Consider the following 18,996-nt stretch of genomic DNA (forward strand, 5'->3'; position numbering starts at 1 on the left):
GCTGTGTGGCAGTGCCAGAGACTTTGCTGGACTGAATGTGCCGAGGACGGCAATGGCTTGTTGGGGGAGCTGTGTAACGTCAGCGTGCTGGACTGTGCTTGAGATTCCCACAATGTTTCGCACTGGGGATTCTGGGAGAACTTTGGGGTTGTTATTATGTGTGCTTGTGCCTGTATGGTGCGGCTGCGTCCAACCCTATGTGTGTAAGGTGCGAGTGTTCTTGACTTCCCTGGCGTGTGCTATGTTCTGTGCTGATGTCCCTGCTCCCGACCTTTAATAAGGCTTTTGATTAGACAACGCTGTCTCATCAATCATTATACTATTAAATCTGCTTAGCATCATTAGTATGCTGCACATATTTGTTAAAGCTCTTGCATTCAAGTTGAGTGATCATCTCAATACCAATGTTTCCAAAAAGGGCTTGTCCCTACGAGAAGAGTATTACCTTAAACACACGGAGGAAACTTAACAGTCCAATCAGTAGACTGATAAGCTAGCCAACTATGCTTCTTTATGTACAATATTTCCAGGCTTCAACCAGACAGCTGAATGTGGTAGAGTTGTAATAGAAATAGTAGGCCTAAGCTATAGGCTAATCTGCATAAAGTGTGCTGTCATAAATATCAGACATTTAGTATTCTCTCTTTTAATATCAGGATATAAAATAATACAGATATATGATAATGTAATCCTCTGGTGTTCTAAGGTAGGCTATTGAAATGTCCAGCCCGACCCCTCCAAAACAATTGAGGTTTGTATCAAACCGTGGGTCAAAAATTGTGATACGAATTGAATTGTTAGGTTGGTGTATCGTTACAGCCCTACTGTATATCGCTACAGCCCTATCCTCCAAAAATCTGTTGTTGGACCAAAAAACTCAGCAAAATCAGCTTAATGAGAGTAAAAACGTGACCAAACCAAGTTAAAATAGTGATTTTGAGTCTTGAAAATGTCAGATATGGACTCAGCATCTCTAGTAACCCCTAAAAACATACTAACATTGACCATTTTGGCCAAGCAGCTCCTATAATATGATCAATATAGGCGATTATGCTAATTTATGCTAATTAACTTAATTACACAAATTGCCCAACATATGCAAATTAGCATCCAGCAGTTTCTGCATGCTGGGAACCCATACTATATATTTCTGTCATAAAACTTTAGTGTACTCAACATTTCCGGGTCCACAATGGGCTGTCCATCGGACTAATTGACAAAGGTAAGGCTTTCAGAAACAAATGATTTCTTTTTTTTTTTACAACTTACAAGATAAGGCTTAAAGTTGAATGAGTCGTTATAAATGGTTCACAATATTTGAAGATCTTGATGCAACAAAATGGTTCAAATATTCATGCATTTGTATACACATGTGTATATGTGTGTGTGTGTATATGTGTGTGTGTTCAGTATGTTAGGGGCTAACTGAGTAGAGGTGTGTGTGTGTGTGTGTGTGTGTGTGTGTGTGTGTGTGTGTTCAGTATGTTAGGGGTTAACTGAGTACAGGTGTGTGTGTGTGTGTGTGTGTGTGTGTAAAGTAAAGTTGTTCCCTGGGGTCCCTGGGGGAGATCTGCTAGATGAGCTGCTCTATTCTGGGAACAGCAGAAGCAGCCAACCTGCCCATGCAAATGAGGAGCTGAAGTTAGCAGAGCCCAGACTAGCAGCTCAACTCCCCTACACTGGCCAGCTGGGTTTCACTTCAAACACACACACACACACACACACACATGCACACACACACAAATGCCTGCACACACACACACACGCACACACACACACACACACACACACACACACACCTACCTTTACTCAGTTAGCTAAGTACCTAACATACTGAACAAACACAAACACATGCACACACACACACACACAAACACACACACACACACATAACTAATATAAAGAAAAGAGACTAAAGGGGAACTACATCCCAAATCATAAAAAGTTGAGATGCTATAAAATGCAAATAAAAACAGGATCTGATCATCTGCAAATCTCGTAAACTCATATTTAGCTGCAAAAGGGTCATACTGGTACACAACATGTCAATGTTGAAAATGACAAATTTGTACCATAAGCCTGTGGTTCTTAAACTTTTTGTCTCCCCCCCAAAAAACATGGGCAAAGTTGTGACCCCCTTCTCTCTAACCGGCAGAATTTGGTTTTGAAATGTTGTGAGATGGGCATTGGAAGCAGAGGCAGAAAATGTCCTCTCTCATAGGTATGTCAACATCAAAGGCATTATGTCAATGGCAGCCTTTCACTAAAAACCTTTACAAAAATGTCTTTAATCCAGACTGCAAATCACAGACAATGATGCAAATATTTTTGGCGACCCCCCTGGGGTTCCCGACCCCCAGTTTGAGAACCACTGCCATAAACAATGAGACATTGAGATTTTTTGATGAATGAAAAGCAGATTGTTTATTTAGATATGTCAAATCACAGAAGTCCATATTGCGCAATTATGCATTTACAGCTTTTTTCAACGGCTTACACATTAAATTTTTGCTTGTCACACAATTTTCTAAGCATGTCTTCCAAACGCCATAACCCCACACCAAATCTGCAAAACCAAACACTAATTATCAGTGTTTTCAATTTCCTAAATCACATTTTGCAAAACACCACACAAAATGTTCTACCTAACACACACAAATCTAACAGGAAGTAACTTGATTTCGTTTTTTAAACACAACCCATCAAAATGCCACTAAATCACCAGTGCTTCACTCTCTCTCTTCACATTAAAGGAGTAATCAGTAATCAGATTACTTTTTCAAGGTAACTGTGGCAACACTGGTGATAGGCCTACAATATGAGATCACAACACAGTACAATATGAGATCACAACACAGTGTGATAGGTCTACAATATGAGTGATAGGTTTACAATATAAGATCACAACACAGTGTGATAGGTCTACAATATGAGATCACAACACAGTGTGATAGGCCTACAATATGAGATCACAACACAGTGCAGGAAGTTGGGCAGGATTCCGCCATACACCCCCTTATTCTTTAACAATGGAAGACGGAGGCAGTACAATATGAGGGAGGTGGTGGTGATAGGTCTACGATGAGGTAACACCGATGCTGCAACTTTGGCAGGTAGACTGCAAACCAGTGACACTGGTATACCCTTACACAAATGGCCATATGTACCGTGCCAGATTACCATGGACACTGGTTACCCTTACACAAATGGCCATATGTACCGTGCCAGATTACCATGGACACTGGTGGTATTTCGCAGTTTTATTGTTCGAGACTTAGCCTGTGTTCTGTTATTCATTGTTGTACCATCTACAATAAATCATTATCTAATCGCCGATCCTGATCCAGCCGTCAAGCTTTATTGACCATCTTCAATACAGACATTACAACTAAAACACAATGCAACAATCAGAGAATTTAACACTGTGTTTTAGGGGGGAGCCGTGGCCTACTGGTTAGCGCTTCGGACTTGTAACTGGAGGGTTGCCGGTTCGAACCTCGACCAGTAGGCCACAGCTGAAGTGCTCTTGTGCAAGGCACCTAACCCCTCACTGCTCCCCGAGCGCCGCTGTTGTTGCAGGCAGCTCACTGTGCCGGGATTAGTGTGTGCTTCACCTCATTGTGTGCTGAGTGTGTTTCACTCGGGGGTCCGGTTCGCCCTGTCGGGACTTATTTTCCCAATAATGACCGGCGTTCTATACATTATCCCTTACTTATTTGGCATCTATTTCGGGCAGAAATGCATGTGTGCAAGGCTTCACGACACCAACCTGGCTCCAGTGGCGAGATCACAAAACATGATTGGAACGCTGTATTCACAACACACCACATGATTGGCACAATGTATTCACATGTCGACTTTTCGCTGCGGAAAAAGCGGGATATGTGTAGATCATATTACAAACTAACCCCATGCATTTCTATGGAGGATTTTTGAGTGCTGTGTCTCCTCATTAGACAGTATGTCTTTCATGTTTACTCTGTTTACACGGATCCCTGCAGCGTTTTAAGAAATCTTCACTTTGAATATATCAATGTTGAAAATGACACATTTGACTATTTGTACCATAAACAATGACACACTCAGATTTGTTAATTAATGAAAAGCTGATTGTTTATTTAGATATTTCAAATCACAGAAGTCCATGTCATCTCACACAATTGTGCATTTAAGAGGGAAGAAATGTAATATTACACTAATAGATACTTTTCTAATATTAACTCCACTTTACCTCACATTATACAATCTAAATCATACACGAATACGGTGTGATTCTTCATAAGTATTTAACCAGATATTTTTGGACTGTGAGTGTGTGGGATAATAATTCAGAACTACATGATAGAGCTTGGTTACTGATCCAGCAGGCACAATGCAGCCTTGTTGAAATGGTACCTGCTGAATGGTCCTTTACTGCCATCTGCTGTCTCAAATCTGTAATGACAGAAAAGAAGCACAAATTCACCATTACAGAGATGAGAGTAGCATAATCAGCATGAGTGCCCCCTAGTTTTGAACTTCACAATTACAGAGATGAGAGTAGCATAATCAGCATGAGTGCCCCCTAGTGTTGAACTTCAAAATTACAGAGATGAGAGTAGAGCAATCAGCATGAGTGCCCCCTAGTGTTGAACTCTGCAGGTAATTCACACATCAGTCTCATCCAGACACAGAACACCCTGAACATGAGTGGCTCCAACAGGTGAGTTCACCTGACAGATGTGTGTTATAAACAGGTGAGTTCACCTGACAGATGTGTGTGTTTTTAACAGGTGAGTTCACCTGCCAGATGTGTGTGTTTTTAACAGGTGAGTTCACCTGGCAGATGTGTGTGTTTCTAACAGGTGCACTCATCCAGCAGATGTGTGTGTTTTCTAACATGTGTCAAACAAAAGAGGTCTCCTTGGAGATGTGTAGTTCTGACAGGAGGAACTGTCAGAACTACACAGTTCTGAGGAACTCACCAGCAAAGGTGTGTTTGGAACAGATGAGATGTGTGTGTGTATTTGCATCATGTGAGCTCACCTGACCAATGTGTGGTTCTATGAAACCATAGAATGTGTTGCTCTACTTACCAAACAATCTGTGTTAGTAACAGGTGAGTTCAGCTGGCAGGGTTGTATGTCATTAACAGGTGAGGTCAGCTGGCAGATGAAGGGGAGTTGCTCCTGGCAGCAGGCGTCCTGCCACAGGTACTTCTGGTGGTCCTGGTCTCCACCCTCCTGCACCAGCTGGCCGCAGTGGAAGCAGCAGGGGTTGCGGGGGAAGCTGGTGTTCCAGCGATCGTAGTCCCCCACGGCCGCTCCCCCGCTCCACTCCCAGGGGGCCTGGGGGTTGATCATGCAGCGCTCCAGGCCCACCCAGGCCTTCTCCGCGCAGCCCCAGTAGGTGGCCACCTCCATCAGCAGCTCCTCCACCCGGAACTGGGTGCAGTTGTCCAGGATGTGCACCAGCCTGGAGCCCCTCTTAGCACAGTGGTGCAGGGCTCCAACCCAGGACATCGGCTCTGGGACAAACACCAGGTCATCTGCAGGGACATACACACACACACACACACACACACACACACACACACACACACACACACAACCCAGGACATCTGCCCTGCATTCCAGCTTGTGTGTTTAATGCAGAAAAAACTCTAATAGATGTCTATGGGATTAGTGTAAAGCTTAATATGTAATGCTAATAGAGGTGTATGAAATGATAGTTGTGTATGGGGTGATTAGCTACGTGAAGCTAATATGTAATATTAATAGAGAATGGCTAATATGTAATATTAATAGAGATGTATGATTAGCACGGAAGCTAATATGATTAGATTTACGTGAAGCTAATATGTAATATTAATAGAGATGTGAGATGTATGGGGTGATTAACTACGTGAAGCTAATATGTAATATTATTAGAGATGTATGCAGTCATTAGCTACATGAAGCCATCATTTTTGATGATGTTTGTAGAGCCACAGCGTATTCTATGTTATAGCTATAGACACATACCATGGCTCGTTGGAAAGGTGGGACGTTAAGTTCTCAGTGTGCACAAACCGTTTATTTCTACATGCCTCTGTTTCTGAGAAATCTCAAGCTAAACAGTGGCTAATTTTCATCAAAATCCCTGTTTTTTCTAGAAATGGAGATGTAGCGTCTTTCATGAAATATGAAGTGCCTGTAAAGTTTCCGGGAAGTGACCTAGTGAGACCTGGCAAGACTGCCACCTAGTGATAAACCCACGAAAATGGCTTGGGTTTGACTTGACGTCACGGGCATTCGTCACTGATTCGACCCAAAGCGGCAACCATCAAAAGCCGAGTTATGATGAAATGCCCAGATTGTGCGTTTTCATGAGTTTTCGATCGTCATCTATTTCAGTTCTACTCATCATAGAGTTCCCAAAATCGCAAATAACGTGTGTTAGATTGTCTATTTTCGTAATTTTTAAAAAAGCTAAAAATGCAATATTGCGCTTTTGGCACTCAACGCATGCAAACAAAAAATGCAATATTATGTTTTTGGAACTCAAAGTGTTAATAGAGATGTATGGAGTGATGTGAAGCTAATATGTAATATTAATAGAGATGTATGGGGTGATTAGCTATGTGAAGCTAATATGTAATATTAATAGAGATGAATGGGGTGATCAGCTATGTGAAGCATAAGAGGTTCCTCCACAGTTTCAAATGGGAGAACCTCCAAAAGTTCCTCATGGGTCTAACAGCTTCAACAGTGTGGGCTGCGTACAGAGACAGATCATTACTGAATGTGACAAAAAAATGTTACAGGCTTGAAATCATGTACGATTACTGACTGCATCTTTAATAGAGATGACTGCACTGACTGCATCTTTAATAGAGATGGAGTGATTAGCTATGTGAAGCTAATACTAATAGAGATGTATAGGGTGATTAGCTATGTGAAGCTATATATAATATTAATAGAGATAAATGGGGTAATTAGCTATGTGAAGTTAATTATTACTGATGAGGTGAACTCACACAGGGTGTAGTTGGATATTGGCTGGCAGGTGGGACAAGATTGAGAGTCTGTGAAGATAAACACAAACACTTTAATATTAGGAGATACGTGTGTGAAAAAGACACACAGACCTCAGACTATAAGTCACACTTTTTTTTCATAGTTTGGCTGGTCCGGCGACACAGGTGCAACATATTTATACATATTTATATATATGTTTTTTTCCTCTTCGTGACACATTTTTTGACTGGTGCGACTCTTATTCTCCGGTGCGACTTATAGTCCGGAAAATACGGTAGTATCTAGTCTCACTTGCCTACTCCATCTGTACCTATACATATCTGCTATTTTCATTTGCTCGCAAAACTCCACAGATGGTCTACACAATGCCACAGGGTTATTGTAGTAATTGTGACAGTTATTATATAATTAATCTCCAGTGTGCGATGTATACTGCTCTTTTGACTGTATTATATAATTATTCATAATGGTCAGTAGTGGAATTGAAGGGTGAATTTTCAAAGATGTCTTCAAAGAATTTGTTGATAAAGGTCACGCCTCACTTTCTCTTATTTTGGATTTCTTAATCCTGGCTTTGTGAAATACCCATCAGCTACATGATCTCAAAGAGTGTTGTTGAAGGGGAGAGTAAGGCGAAGCGATCCTATGATGTGAGTGAATGAGCAGCAGTGTCAGATAGACACGCTCCAGTTCCGTACAGAAGAACATGTTTGTGTTGTTCCTTACTTGGGGGAAGACAGCAATAGGAGATGTTTAGGTACTTGAATGTGCCACTGCAGGGATCATCTCCAAAGTGTTCACTCTTGGCTTCCAGTGTGCATGTGCTGCTTCCCTCACATCTTTTCAGGAGACAAAAGGGGAAAATATTATTTGTTTTAGGAATTGGGTTCATTCAGCAGTTTGTTCATTGGGCAGCCGTGGCCTACTAGTTCAAAAGAGTATATAAACTTATACATACTTACAGACTAGAGAGTGGACTACAGTAAATGCTGTTTTGGAATCAGTCGTCAGTACTTGTAGGCCCAAAGTGGTGGACAAAGGCTGTGTTTACACCGGCAGGCCTTGATGCACAGTTCTGATCTGATTTTTTGGACTGCCCATTTACATCTATGTTTCAGAGTGGGCCATAACATATCTATGATTACGTGGTTCACTAATTTATCACTTGAGACCATCTGCATGCGCACCAGAGGAATTTCGGTCACCAAAATGGTGAACAAACAGATGGCACTGTGAATACAGTGGCACATATCTGATTCATATCTAATATATCTATATATATTAGATATATTATTTATATATGTTATTTCCATATCAGTGTCAGGCCTCTGACACTGATATGGAAATATCGGAATCTGTGAACTTTTTCCATGTTTACATGTTAACGCGGCTGCACATTATAATTGTGCCAGATATGAGCAAAACAAATGGAATTGGGTCACATTTAACTGACAGTGAAAACACAGCTTAAATGCTGGTTTGGATTCAGATTTAGGCCCAGAGGCGACTAAATACCTGGCCTGTGACTAGGGATCAAACAATATGTTTTTTTCAGGTCCGATACCGATATCAATTATTACCAAAACAGGAGGCCGATAACCAATATGTAAAACCAATATGTCAGTTGTCAAAAAGGAGGGTAGATAGCCTAGTAAAGGCGATATGCTGCAAAAAAATCATTCAAAAGCATTTACTTATGCAAACTTTCCTCTCTTCTTTTGATACACAATTGTCTATCAACTTGCATCACAAATGTAAATCCTGTGTATGATGTTAATCCAAGAGCTAAGTGATTACTTAACTTGTTAACTATGTTAAGGGACCTGTCACAAAGAGAATGCTTTGCCATTGTGTGTGTGAGTGCACGAGAGAAGGAGAGGGAGAGGTGTGTGATGGCAAGTGTTATGGTTGAATAGTTTAACAAAACAGTTTTAAAATAGTTCTTAGTAGGGGTGTGAATCTCTCTTGTAAAAGATGATACGATTCACATCTAGATACATGGGCACGATTCGATACAAGAAAAGATAAATTTTTCATAAAAAACAATCAGTACAGTACGATTCGATGCGATGCGATTCAATGCAATTCGATGCAGTTGAAGAATGGAAAGCATTCTGAAAGATTTTATATTATTTGCTTAAGGTGCACATTAATTTTATATTATCAATTATCATGGTCATGTCAATTAGGCAAAAACAAATGTGTGAATCTAAACTGAGGTTTGTATCATATACTGTATTGAAATGAAAAAAGAATAGTCTACATTTCAGTCAAACACAGCCGTTTAGGAATGCTGCAGTTAGTGTTTAATTTCGCGCTGTATTTTAAAAAACAAAAGAGTAAAAACTGTCAAACAAACGACCGATTGCGAGTTGTCACGTGCTTAAATTGCAGTAGATGTATGGGTAATGAAGTCCTTTGACAACTTTGGGCAATGAATGTAGCCCAAAACAAACTGCATTACCAACAAATCCGTGCCACGTGTAGTTTCAAAACCGGAAGTGGGGTGAACGCGCTGCTTGCAGCGTAAATGAGAGTCTGAAGAGAAAGAAAAGGTTGTGAACCGATTCGTAACATGTAAATCGATATAACGACCGGTTCATTTCAGGTTTATTCGATCACGGGCTTCACGTATCGATGTAGCCGTATCTTACACGTTAAAAACGGATACCGATACGGATACCGATACGTTCGGTTAATCTTTACACCCCTAGTTCTTAGGCTATTTAAGCATGCAATTTGTGTTAATAGCCGGCTCAGGACGCGATTTAGTTCAGGTCGGATTAAATTACGGCTGGCCCTGGATGCCGTTTCAAAAAGGAGCAACTAGACATTTTGACGTTCGCTATCGCATAATTTAGGACTTGTCTACTATGTAGGCCTAAGGGATAACGTCCGCCAACGTCCGTTATTTACAATTAATGGACGAGGGGGAGGCAAAGAACTTGTGACGTGCAGCACCCGAGTTTGTAACTAGTAGGCTAAAAAAAACTAACGTGCATCAATGGGAATTCGCTAAATGAAGGAAGTGGGTGCTTTACTTATTGATCCAGATCAAAGAGACAATAGCTTACAAAGTGGTGTTTTTGTAACTTCAGTGTAGATGATTGTGATTCATTGCAACTTCAGCAATGTAAGGTATCTTCCTTAGGCTACCTTCGAAAAATAGCTCCATACAGCTGAAGCCCAGTCAGTCTACCTCAGTGAGAAACTTTCTCTGTGTTCAGTCATTGATCCGGATTGGCTGTATTCGTGCTAACTAACAAATCAGACGGTGTAGTGGGCGGGACAATGCTCTCGACCACAGAGTAGCAAATGCAGGGAGTGAGAGAAGCTTTACAGACAAAGTAGTGCGTTTCATTCTTTATCCATTTCAATATCGGCTTATCGGTGGGAAAATTACCAATACCGATTATTATAAAAATGCTAAATATCGGCCCTAATAATCGGCCCGGCCGATAATTGGTTGACCCCTACCTGTGACTGTTGTCCTGCTTTCAGTACTCAGGCGGAAAACACAGAAAGTAATTTGCACATTAAAACCGGTTTGGAAATGATGACAGATGAGTGCAAATGTTCTTAACTTACTTTTCTTTGACTTTTTGGAGCGTTGTGTTTGCAAAGCATGCAGTGTTTTCGAGGTGAGCAGGGACTCCATCAGGACAGGAGCATTTATTTGTCCGCCCGTAGTTGGCAGCGTAGATCTGGATAACATCACTACCTGAAATGGTGGCAGAGAGTTTGAAAACTGGCTGGTTTAAACATGCATTATTATTCCAGATTTCTCAATACTCAGGTCAACTCAAAAGCTCCTAAAATTTAGTCTGATTTGTGCTGTACTATGACTGGGACCAGTACAAATATCAAGGGAACAACTAAAGCAAACAACTAGCCTGCAGTAAACATCCATAGTAAACAACTAGCCTACAGTAAACATCCATAGGATACAACTAGCCTACAGTAAACATCCATAAACATCCATAGTAAACAACTAGCCTGCAGTAAACATCCATAGTAAACAACTAGCCTACAGTAAACATCCATAGTAAACAACTAGCCTACAGTAAACATCCATAGGATACAACTAGCCCACAGTAAACATCCATAGTAAACAACTAGCCTACAGTAAACATCCATAGGATTTAGTCTGATTTGTGCTGTACTATGACTGGGACCAGTACAAATATCAAGGGAACAACTAAAGCAAACAACTAGCCTGCAGTAAACATCCATAGTAAACAACTAGCCTACAGTAAACATCCATAGTAAACAACTAGCCTACAGTAAACATAGTGAGACAACTAGACTACAGTAAACATCCATAGGAGACAAGCTCCCTGCCAAGCTTCACATGTCGGTCAACACACTCAATATGTAAGTGTGAGTGGGTATGTGTGAGTGAGTGTGTGTGAGTGAGAGAGTGAGTGTGTGTGTGTGTGGTGTGTGTGTCTGGTGTGAGTGCGTATGTGAGTGGTGAGTGAGTGTGTGTGTGTGTGTGTGTGTGTGTGTGTGTGTGTGTGTGAGAGAGAGAGAAAGAGAGTGAGTGAGTGAATGTATGTGTGAGTGATTGAGGTGAGTGAGTGAGTGAGTGAGGTGTGTGTGTGTGGTATGTGAGTGAGTGAATGAGTTGTGTCTGGGTGTGTGTGTGTGTGTGAGTGAGTGAGTGAGGTGTGTGTGTGTGTGTGTGTGTGTGAGGTGTGTGTGAGTGAGTGTGTGTATGTGTGCGAGTGAGAGAGGTGTGTGTGTTGCGTTTGTGTGTGTCAGTGAGTGAGTGAGGTGTGTGTGGTGTGTGTGAATGAGTTAGTGAGTGTGTGTGCGTGAGTGTGTGTGTGTGTGTGTATGTATGTGGTGTAATGGAAAAGTGAGCAAGGTAATACTTCACCACAGTCAAGTTGTGCTGTGTTTCCTTCACATATCATTATTAGATCTGTTAGAAAGAAAGAAGTCAACATGTAAGAATAGGCCAGTGGTGTAGGTAGCTCCAGCTGTTGTGTTTACTGAGCAAGTAAATGTGTGTGTCTGTGTGTGTATATGAACTCATGTGTGTGTGTGTGCATACATTTGTGTGTTTGTGTGTGTATATGAGTGCGTGTGTGTGTGTGTGTGTATGTGTTTTGTGTGTGTGTGTATGTGTGTGAGTGTGCATGGGTGTGTGCGTGTGTGTGTGTGTGTGCATGGGTGTATATGTGTGTGTGTGTGTGTGTGTGTGCATGGGTGTGTGTGTGTGCATGGGTGTGTGCGTGTGTGTGTGTGCATGGGTGTGTGTGTGTGTGTGTGTGTGCATGGGGTGTGTGTGTGTGTGTGTGTGTGTGTGTGTGTGTGTGTGCATGCTCACTTGTCCCCTCTGCTCCAGGCCACAGAGCTAGAAAGGAACAGAAAGCTGTTGGTCCATCATCAGGAAGAAATGAAGGATACAATATTGCATTTACATTGATGATTATTGCAATGGTAGTGAATGAACTAGAAACTTTCATACAGAATGTATATGGAGTGTGCTACTGAGTGGAGTGGAGTGGAGTGGAGTGGAGAGTGGGGTGGAGTCCCCCACATGGCGACCACAAACAATGAGGTGACAACGACCTCAGTCAACAGCCATCAGACACACAGACCCCAGATGCTGCCCCCTCCCCCTCCCTCCCCCCTCCATCATCACTGCTGATCAGGCTATCGCACCTCTCCCCCACATGGTGACCAAGTTATCTTTTAAAAAAAAGGTCATCCTCGTAAGGCAGCGGGGCCTGACAGACTGTGTCCAAGGCTGTTCAAGGCCTGTGCTGCTGAACTGGGGGAGCCACTGATGCACATCTTCAACTGGAGTCTACGTCTCGGACCAACACTGTGGAAGACATCATGTCTCACCCCCGTCCCCAAGAAACCACACCCCAGCGAGCCTAATGACTTCAGGCCTGTCGCTCTAACATCACATGTGATGTAGATAATGGAGCGACTGGTCTTAGGTATGCTCAGACCCCAGGTACGCCATGCACTAGACCCGTTACAGTTTGCATACCAGGAGAAAGTGGGCGTGGACGATGCCATCACTTATCTTCTACACAGGACACATTCCCACCTGGACAAGGGGAAAAGTGCTGTGAGAATCATGTTCTTTGATTTCTCAAGTGCTTTTAACACCATCCAACCCCTCAGACTGGGAGACAAGCTCTTGCAGATGGGTGTAGATGCTCACCTGGTAACCTGGATTACAGATTACCTAACCGAGCGACCACAGTTCGTCAGACTGAAGAACTGCCTCTCTGACACTGTGATCAGCAGAACCGGAGCGCCACAGGGAACTGTGCTCTCTCCAGTCCTGTTCACCCTGTACACATCTGACTTCTGCTACAACACCGAGTCATGCCACATGCAGAAGTTTTCTGACGATACTGCAATTGTGGGGTGTATCAGGGATGAGCAAGAGGAGGAGTACAAGAGCCTGGTGGAGGACTTTGTGCAATGGTGCAAACTCAATCATCTCCAACTCAACACTTCAAAGACCAAGGAGATGGTGGTGGATTTCCATGAGTCTAAGCCCGCTCTGCTACCAGTCTCCATTGATGGGGTCAATGTGGAGGTGGTAAGCACCTACAAGTATCTGGGTCTCCACCTGGACAATAAACTGGACTGGTCAGCCAACACTGATGCACTCTACAAGAAAGGACAGAGCAGGCTGTACTTCCTGAGGAGACTCTTGGGTCCTTCAATGTGTGCAGCAAGCTCCTCAGGATGTTCTACCAGTCTGTTGTTGCCAGCGTCCTCTTCTATGCAGTGGTATGCTGGGGTGGAAGCACAAAGAAGAAGGATCTTGGCTGACTTGACAGGCTGGTAAGGAAAGCTGGCTCTGTAGTGGGAGCTGAACTGGAGTGCATCACTTTAATATCTGACAAAAGGACCCTGAACAAACTGATCAACATCTTGGACAATGAGCGTCATCCGGCTCTACAGCACTATCAAAACCAAAGAGCTTGATCAGCTGGAGACTTAAGCTCACTGCCATGCACAACTGAAAGGCTGAGGAAGTAATTTGTTCCTAGGGCCATTGAACTGTTCAATGCCTCACTGAAGGGAAGAGGAGAGATAGACTTATCTGCATAGTCTGTCTGCCTATCCACCCTCTCCATGTCCATGTTTTTGAGTACTGACTGCCCACTACTGCTTTACTACTGTTTTACTACTGTTTTACTAATGTACATAGCCTAATGTTTTCACTACTGTTTTATTGCTACACTGTTTTTCATGTTATATTAGCACACATGATCAATGGCTGCGGTCAGGCTTCTGCTACAATACTGAATGAATGAATGAATGGCTATAACCTTATTACCTCAACCTGTCCTTGCACTGAAATAGTTTTTTTTTTTTTTTTTTTTACCTTGTCTACATTATACTTTACTCTCCTATTTGTCCATATTATTTATGCTGGTCTCTAGACTTTACTCTTGCACTGTTGGACTAATGTTGTACTACTGTTTGCACCTTCACCATGACTCACTCCCTTTAGCACCTTACCAGTCCCGGCCCTGTCACTACAAGCGTCTTATGCTTGATCACCCTCAAGCACATTGGACTTTCTTAATTTAATTTATATAGTGTATTTAGTATTTAGTTTTGTTAGTTTTCTTATCTTTCTTATCTTCTACTGTTTTTATTATACAGTGGAGTTTAGTTATATGTTTATACTTATACTTATGTTTACCATTTCTGCTGTAAGTGCATGTTGTGTCTGATATCTGTATGCTACTGAGACCTTGAATTTCCCCTTGGGGATCAATAAAGTATCTATCTATCTCAGAGTCCTGCACGGGTCCATTTTTTTAGACCCGCCCCCGCCCGCACCCGAGAAGTTCAGCACCAGATCCGATCCGTCACCTGTGGTGATATTAAAATTAAATCCACACCCGCCCGGACCCGTTAATATTTTGCCCGTTACCCGACCCGTGCCCGCGATAAATCACACACAAGCTAAAATAATTTAAATGAATGTGCTTTATTTTTTTTTTCTCACACAATTGAAGCACGTAAAAGGGCTGACCTTTTTTTACATTTTTCGTCAGGGATAAACCTTACAACAACGAAACATAGCCCAAACTTTGCTGCATCAGAACATTATTCTACATAAAAAAAAAATGGACCTGTTAATGAAACAAAGAGAACAAGAAAAAAAACAACCTGAGCCTGCCACTAGCCAACTTTACCTTGACTTCATCCATTGTAGCCTACTCTCTTGTGCTCCAAACTTCTGAGGCGGTTAGATTGTTTAATGTTTTCACACATAGATGCATCAAACAAATAATTCAAAAAAGTCGTCGAGTACTGATGTGATGGGTCAAGTGTCGTATCGTTGACTAAAACACATATTTTGCGATGTGGTAATGGTAATTTAGATATACAAATATTTCACATATTTTTCAATGATGTTTTATTTCTATACTGTTTTGGTTCTCATCGTATCCGCCCGCAAGGAGTTCTTTTCCCGCCCGCATACCCGCCCGCACATTTTAGGGACGTCATCATTTAACCGTTTTTCTGCGGGTACCCGACCCGTTGCAGGACTCTGATCTATCTATCTATCTATCTGGTTATGGTTATGGTTATGGGACTTTGGAGACGCCTTTGTCCAAAAAACAAAAAAACAACATCATATTTAAAATATAACAGGGAACAGATTAGAATGTTTGTCAAATTATATTAAGGAGAATAGCAATAGTAAACAACAATGTCAATTCATATAGATAGATAGATAGATAGATAGATAGATAGAGAGAGAGAGAGTCTGTGTGTGTGTGTATGAGTGTCTCACCCAGGAGCTGAACTGATAACAGTAGAGACCACATGACCTGCAGAGAGAGAGGGGGGGGAGAGTAAGGGAGGGAGAGAGAGAGAAATGAAGGAGGAGAGAGAGAGAGAGGGATGATACAGTGGCAGCTCAGGTTTCTGTTCCAGGCCCGGAGTGGGTAATCGGGAGATTCGGGAGAATTCCCGGTGGGCCGCTTCACTTTTGGGCCGGTCGAGGGAAAAATATTCACATTTGCCACGTTAGTCTTAGATCTTCTCTTAAAGTTGGCTACACACGTTCCACATTCTATGCCTAACATTGCAGCCTCTGCATGAGGGAGTTCTCCCCTCCCAAGAAGAGTTGGTTGGGTCCATATAGCCTGTCTTTTCCCAAAAAGTCTTCTCAGACACTATAGCCAGCCCTACCGTAGCGAATAGCGATAAGCGTCAGGGAAGATAGATGGTAGAAAGAGGCCAGGAGGGACTGAAGAGGCCAGGAGGGACTGAAGAGGCCAGGAGGGACTGAAGAGGCCAGGAGGGACTGAAGAGGCCAGGAGGGACTGAAGAGGCCAGGAGGGACTGAAGAGGCCAGGAGGGACTGAAGAGGCCAGGAGGGACTGAAGAGGCCAGGAGGGACTGAAAAGGCCAGGAGGGACTGAAGAGGCCAGGAGGGACTGAAGAGGCCAGGAGGGACTGAAGAGGCCAGGAGGGACTGAAGAGGCCAGGAGGGACTGAAGAGGCCAGGAGGGACTGAAGAGGCCAGGAGGGACTGAAAAGGCCAGGAGGGACTGAAGAGGCCAGGTAAAAAAGACGAAAAACATTGGAGAAAATGCTGCCAAATGTGCCAGATTCCAGATCTTCCAGATTTTTTTGAAGAGGACAGACATAAGTGGCAACTGGTAAAGAGAGATCGCCTATGCAATGATTATTAGCGGAGTAATTATTGGGCTATTGGCCGTTATAGCGTTGTCAACCTATTCTCAAGCAACATATTAATTAAAATATTAGCCTTTTCGTATCATCCAATATGGCGATTCATAGACTTTGCAAATATTATGCATATTGATAACAAAACTCAAGCTTGACCTGTGTATGCAGTAAAAAAAAGTAGCCTGAGGAGCAGATCAGTCAGTTCCCCACTGAAAATGATGAGCACGAAATTAGCTATGACTATAAGTAGAGGATAATAGAGTAAACCATATGAATTAAAGTTATTTAATGTAAGAAATATGACAGTACAGACCATAGACTGTATATATAGAATGCTTTATTTCTTTCTTTCTGTTTTTGTTAACGTATCAACCTATCATTGTGGAATAATGAAATATCTTTTGTTAACTTCTCAGTTTAAGTGCATTATTTATAACCTTTACACATTTTTGAATCATATTACTAATAAAAACTACAGGATAGTAAGAGCTGAACTTGCTTTATTTATCCAATTTCCACCACCACTAAAAAAGTGGGCCGGTCTTGAGCCTGAAACTCCCGGGCTGAAAAGTGGCCCCACTCCGGCCCTGTTCTGTTCTAGTATCCATAAGGCACTTAACCAAGTTACTACAGGGAGACTGGGCCTCAAATTAGTATCTGTAAGGCACTTAACCAATTTACTACAGGGAGACTGGCCCCTCAAATTAGTATCTATAAGGCACTTTGGATAAAAGTGAGAGCTAAATGCATAAGTAAGATGCGGAGTACTCACCTGATGTAGTTATGAAGCAGGTATGCAGCATCCACCTGAAGCTCTCCCCTCTGTGCTTGTGTTTAGAGGCAGGCGTGGACTGGTCCTTAAGGATAGTGATGAACACGTCAGTGATGAGGGATGGATCACCACGCCAACTATTGCTGTGCAGACAGGACAAATGTTTGACTTGCAAATAGATGCAAAACAACAACAAGAAAGAAAAAAAAAACATATGATGTGCTGCACTGAGATGCATACAAACTCTCTCTCTCTCTCTCTCTCTCTCTCTCTCTCTCTCTCTCTCTCTCTCTCTCTCTCTCTCTCTCTCTCTCTCTCTCTCTCTCTCTCTCTCTCTCTCTCTCTCTCTCTCTCTCTCTCTCTCTCTCTCTCTCTCTCTCTCTCTCTCTCTCTCTCTCTCTCTCTCTCTCTCTCTCTCTCTCTCTCTCTCTCTCTCTCTCTCTCTCTCTCTCTCTCTCTCTCTCTCTCTCTCTCTCTCTCTCTCTCTCTCTCTCTCTCTCTCTCTCTCTCTCTCTCTCTCTCTCTCTCTCTCTCTCTCTCTCTCTCTCTCTCTCTCTCTCTCTCTCTCTCTCTCTCTCTCTCTCTCTCTCTCTCTCTCTCTCTCTCTCTCTCTCTCTCTCTCTCTCTCTCTCTCTCTCTCTCTCTCTCTCTCTCTCTCTCTCTCTCTCTCTCTCTCTCTCTCTCTCTCTCTCTCTCTCTCTCTCTCTCTCTCTCTCTCTCTCTCTCTCTCTCTCTCTCTCTCTCTCTCTCTCTCTCTCTCTCTCTCTCTCTCTCTCTCTCTCTCTCTCTCTCTCTCTCTCTCTCTCTCTCTCTCTCTCTCTCTCTCTCTCTCTCTCTCTCTCTCTCTCTCTCTCTCTCTCTCTCTCTCTCTCTCTCTCTCTCTCTCTCTCTCTCTCTCTCTCTCTCTCTCTCTCTCTCTCTCTCTCTCTCTCTCTCTCTCTCTCTCTCTCTCTCTCTCTCTCTCTCTCTCTCTCTCTCTCTCTCTCTCTCTCTCTCTCTCTCTCTCTCTCTCTCTCTCTCTCTCTCTCTCTCTCTCTCTCTCTCTCTCTCTCTCTCTCTCTCTCTCTCTCTCTCTCTCTCTCTCTCTCTCTCTCTCTCTCTCTCTCTCTCTCTCTCTCTCTCTCTCTCTCTCTGTATGATTTTAAACTGGTATATCTTACATAGACAGTGTTGCAGAACTGTTTTTACATTGCCGTTGGTTCAATATTGCAAACAACCTCATCTATATTTAGAGTTTTTACCACGCCTGCTCAAGGACCACTTGGGATATTGCAGACCACCCGTGCGATTCCCCGACCACACTTTGAGAAACACTGGTCTACTTAATATGACAGTCAAATCTTTTACTGTCTATTGTCAAATCTGGTACGAAGCTATAACTGTGAGCTATAACGACTTACCTGTGCATGTAAAACATACTGACTGACAAAAAAATCAGAATGAGTAATTATAACAGAGACTGAGCAGCCCTGTGGACACACAATATTGTTGGAAAATTGAGATGTGTGAAACACTATTTGACTT

At 42.6% G+C, this 18,996-nt stretch overlaps 1 protein-coding gene and 1 long non-coding RNA gene across 2 annotated transcripts; both read right to left on the reverse strand.

The window, feature by feature from the left end:
- Positions 1–4,124: 4,124 nt before the first annotated feature.
- On the reverse strand, positions 4,125–11,923 carry LOC125292508. Its single transcript, XM_048239849.1, has 6 exons — positions 11,881–11,923; positions 10,587–10,719; positions 7,725–7,837; positions 6,998–7,045; positions 5,076–5,527; positions 4,125–4,434 (listed from the first exon to the last, which is right to left on the reverse strand). The coding sequence occupies exons 1-6, from the start codon at positions 11,915–11,917 to the stop codon at positions 4,429–4,431; spliced, it is 789 nt and encodes a 262-aa protein (XP_048095806.1). The 5' UTR covers positions 11,918–11,923; the 3' UTR covers positions 4,125–4,428.
- Positions 11,924–12,333: 410 nt separating this feature from the next.
- LOC125291912 lies at positions 12,334–17,547 on the reverse strand. Its single transcript, XR_007193083.1, has 3 exons — positions 17,473–17,547; positions 15,796–15,832; positions 12,334–12,360 (listed from the first exon to the last, which is right to left on the reverse strand). It is a non-coding gene; the product is annotated as an uncharacterized LOC125291912 (long non-coding RNA).
- Between the last annotated feature and the right edge of the window lie 1,449 nt (positions 17,548–18,996).

This window comes from Alosa alosa, chromosome 3 (genome assembly GCF_017589495.1).
Source record: "Alosa alosa isolate M-15738 ecotype Scorff River chromosome 3, AALO_Geno_1.1, whole genome shotgun sequence".
Lineage (NCBI taxonomy): Eukaryota > Metazoa > Chordata > Actinopteri > Clupeiformes > Clupeidae > Alosa > Alosa alosa.

Excerpts from the sequence above, each read along its gene's own strand:
- LOC125292508 (XM_048239849.1), bottom strand. The coding sequence starts at position 11,917 with ATGATATGTGAAGGAAACACAGCACAACTTGACTGTG. Across the intron at positions 7,838-10,586 it reads CTCCAAAAAGTCAAAGAAAA|ATGTGAGGGAAGCAGCACAT; the intron begins GTAAGTTAAGAA and ends TCTCCTGAAAAG. Across the intron at positions 5,528-6,997 it reads AATATCCAACTACACCCTGT|ATGACCTGGTGTTTGTCCCA; the intron begins GTGAGTTCACCT and ends ATGTCCCTGCAG.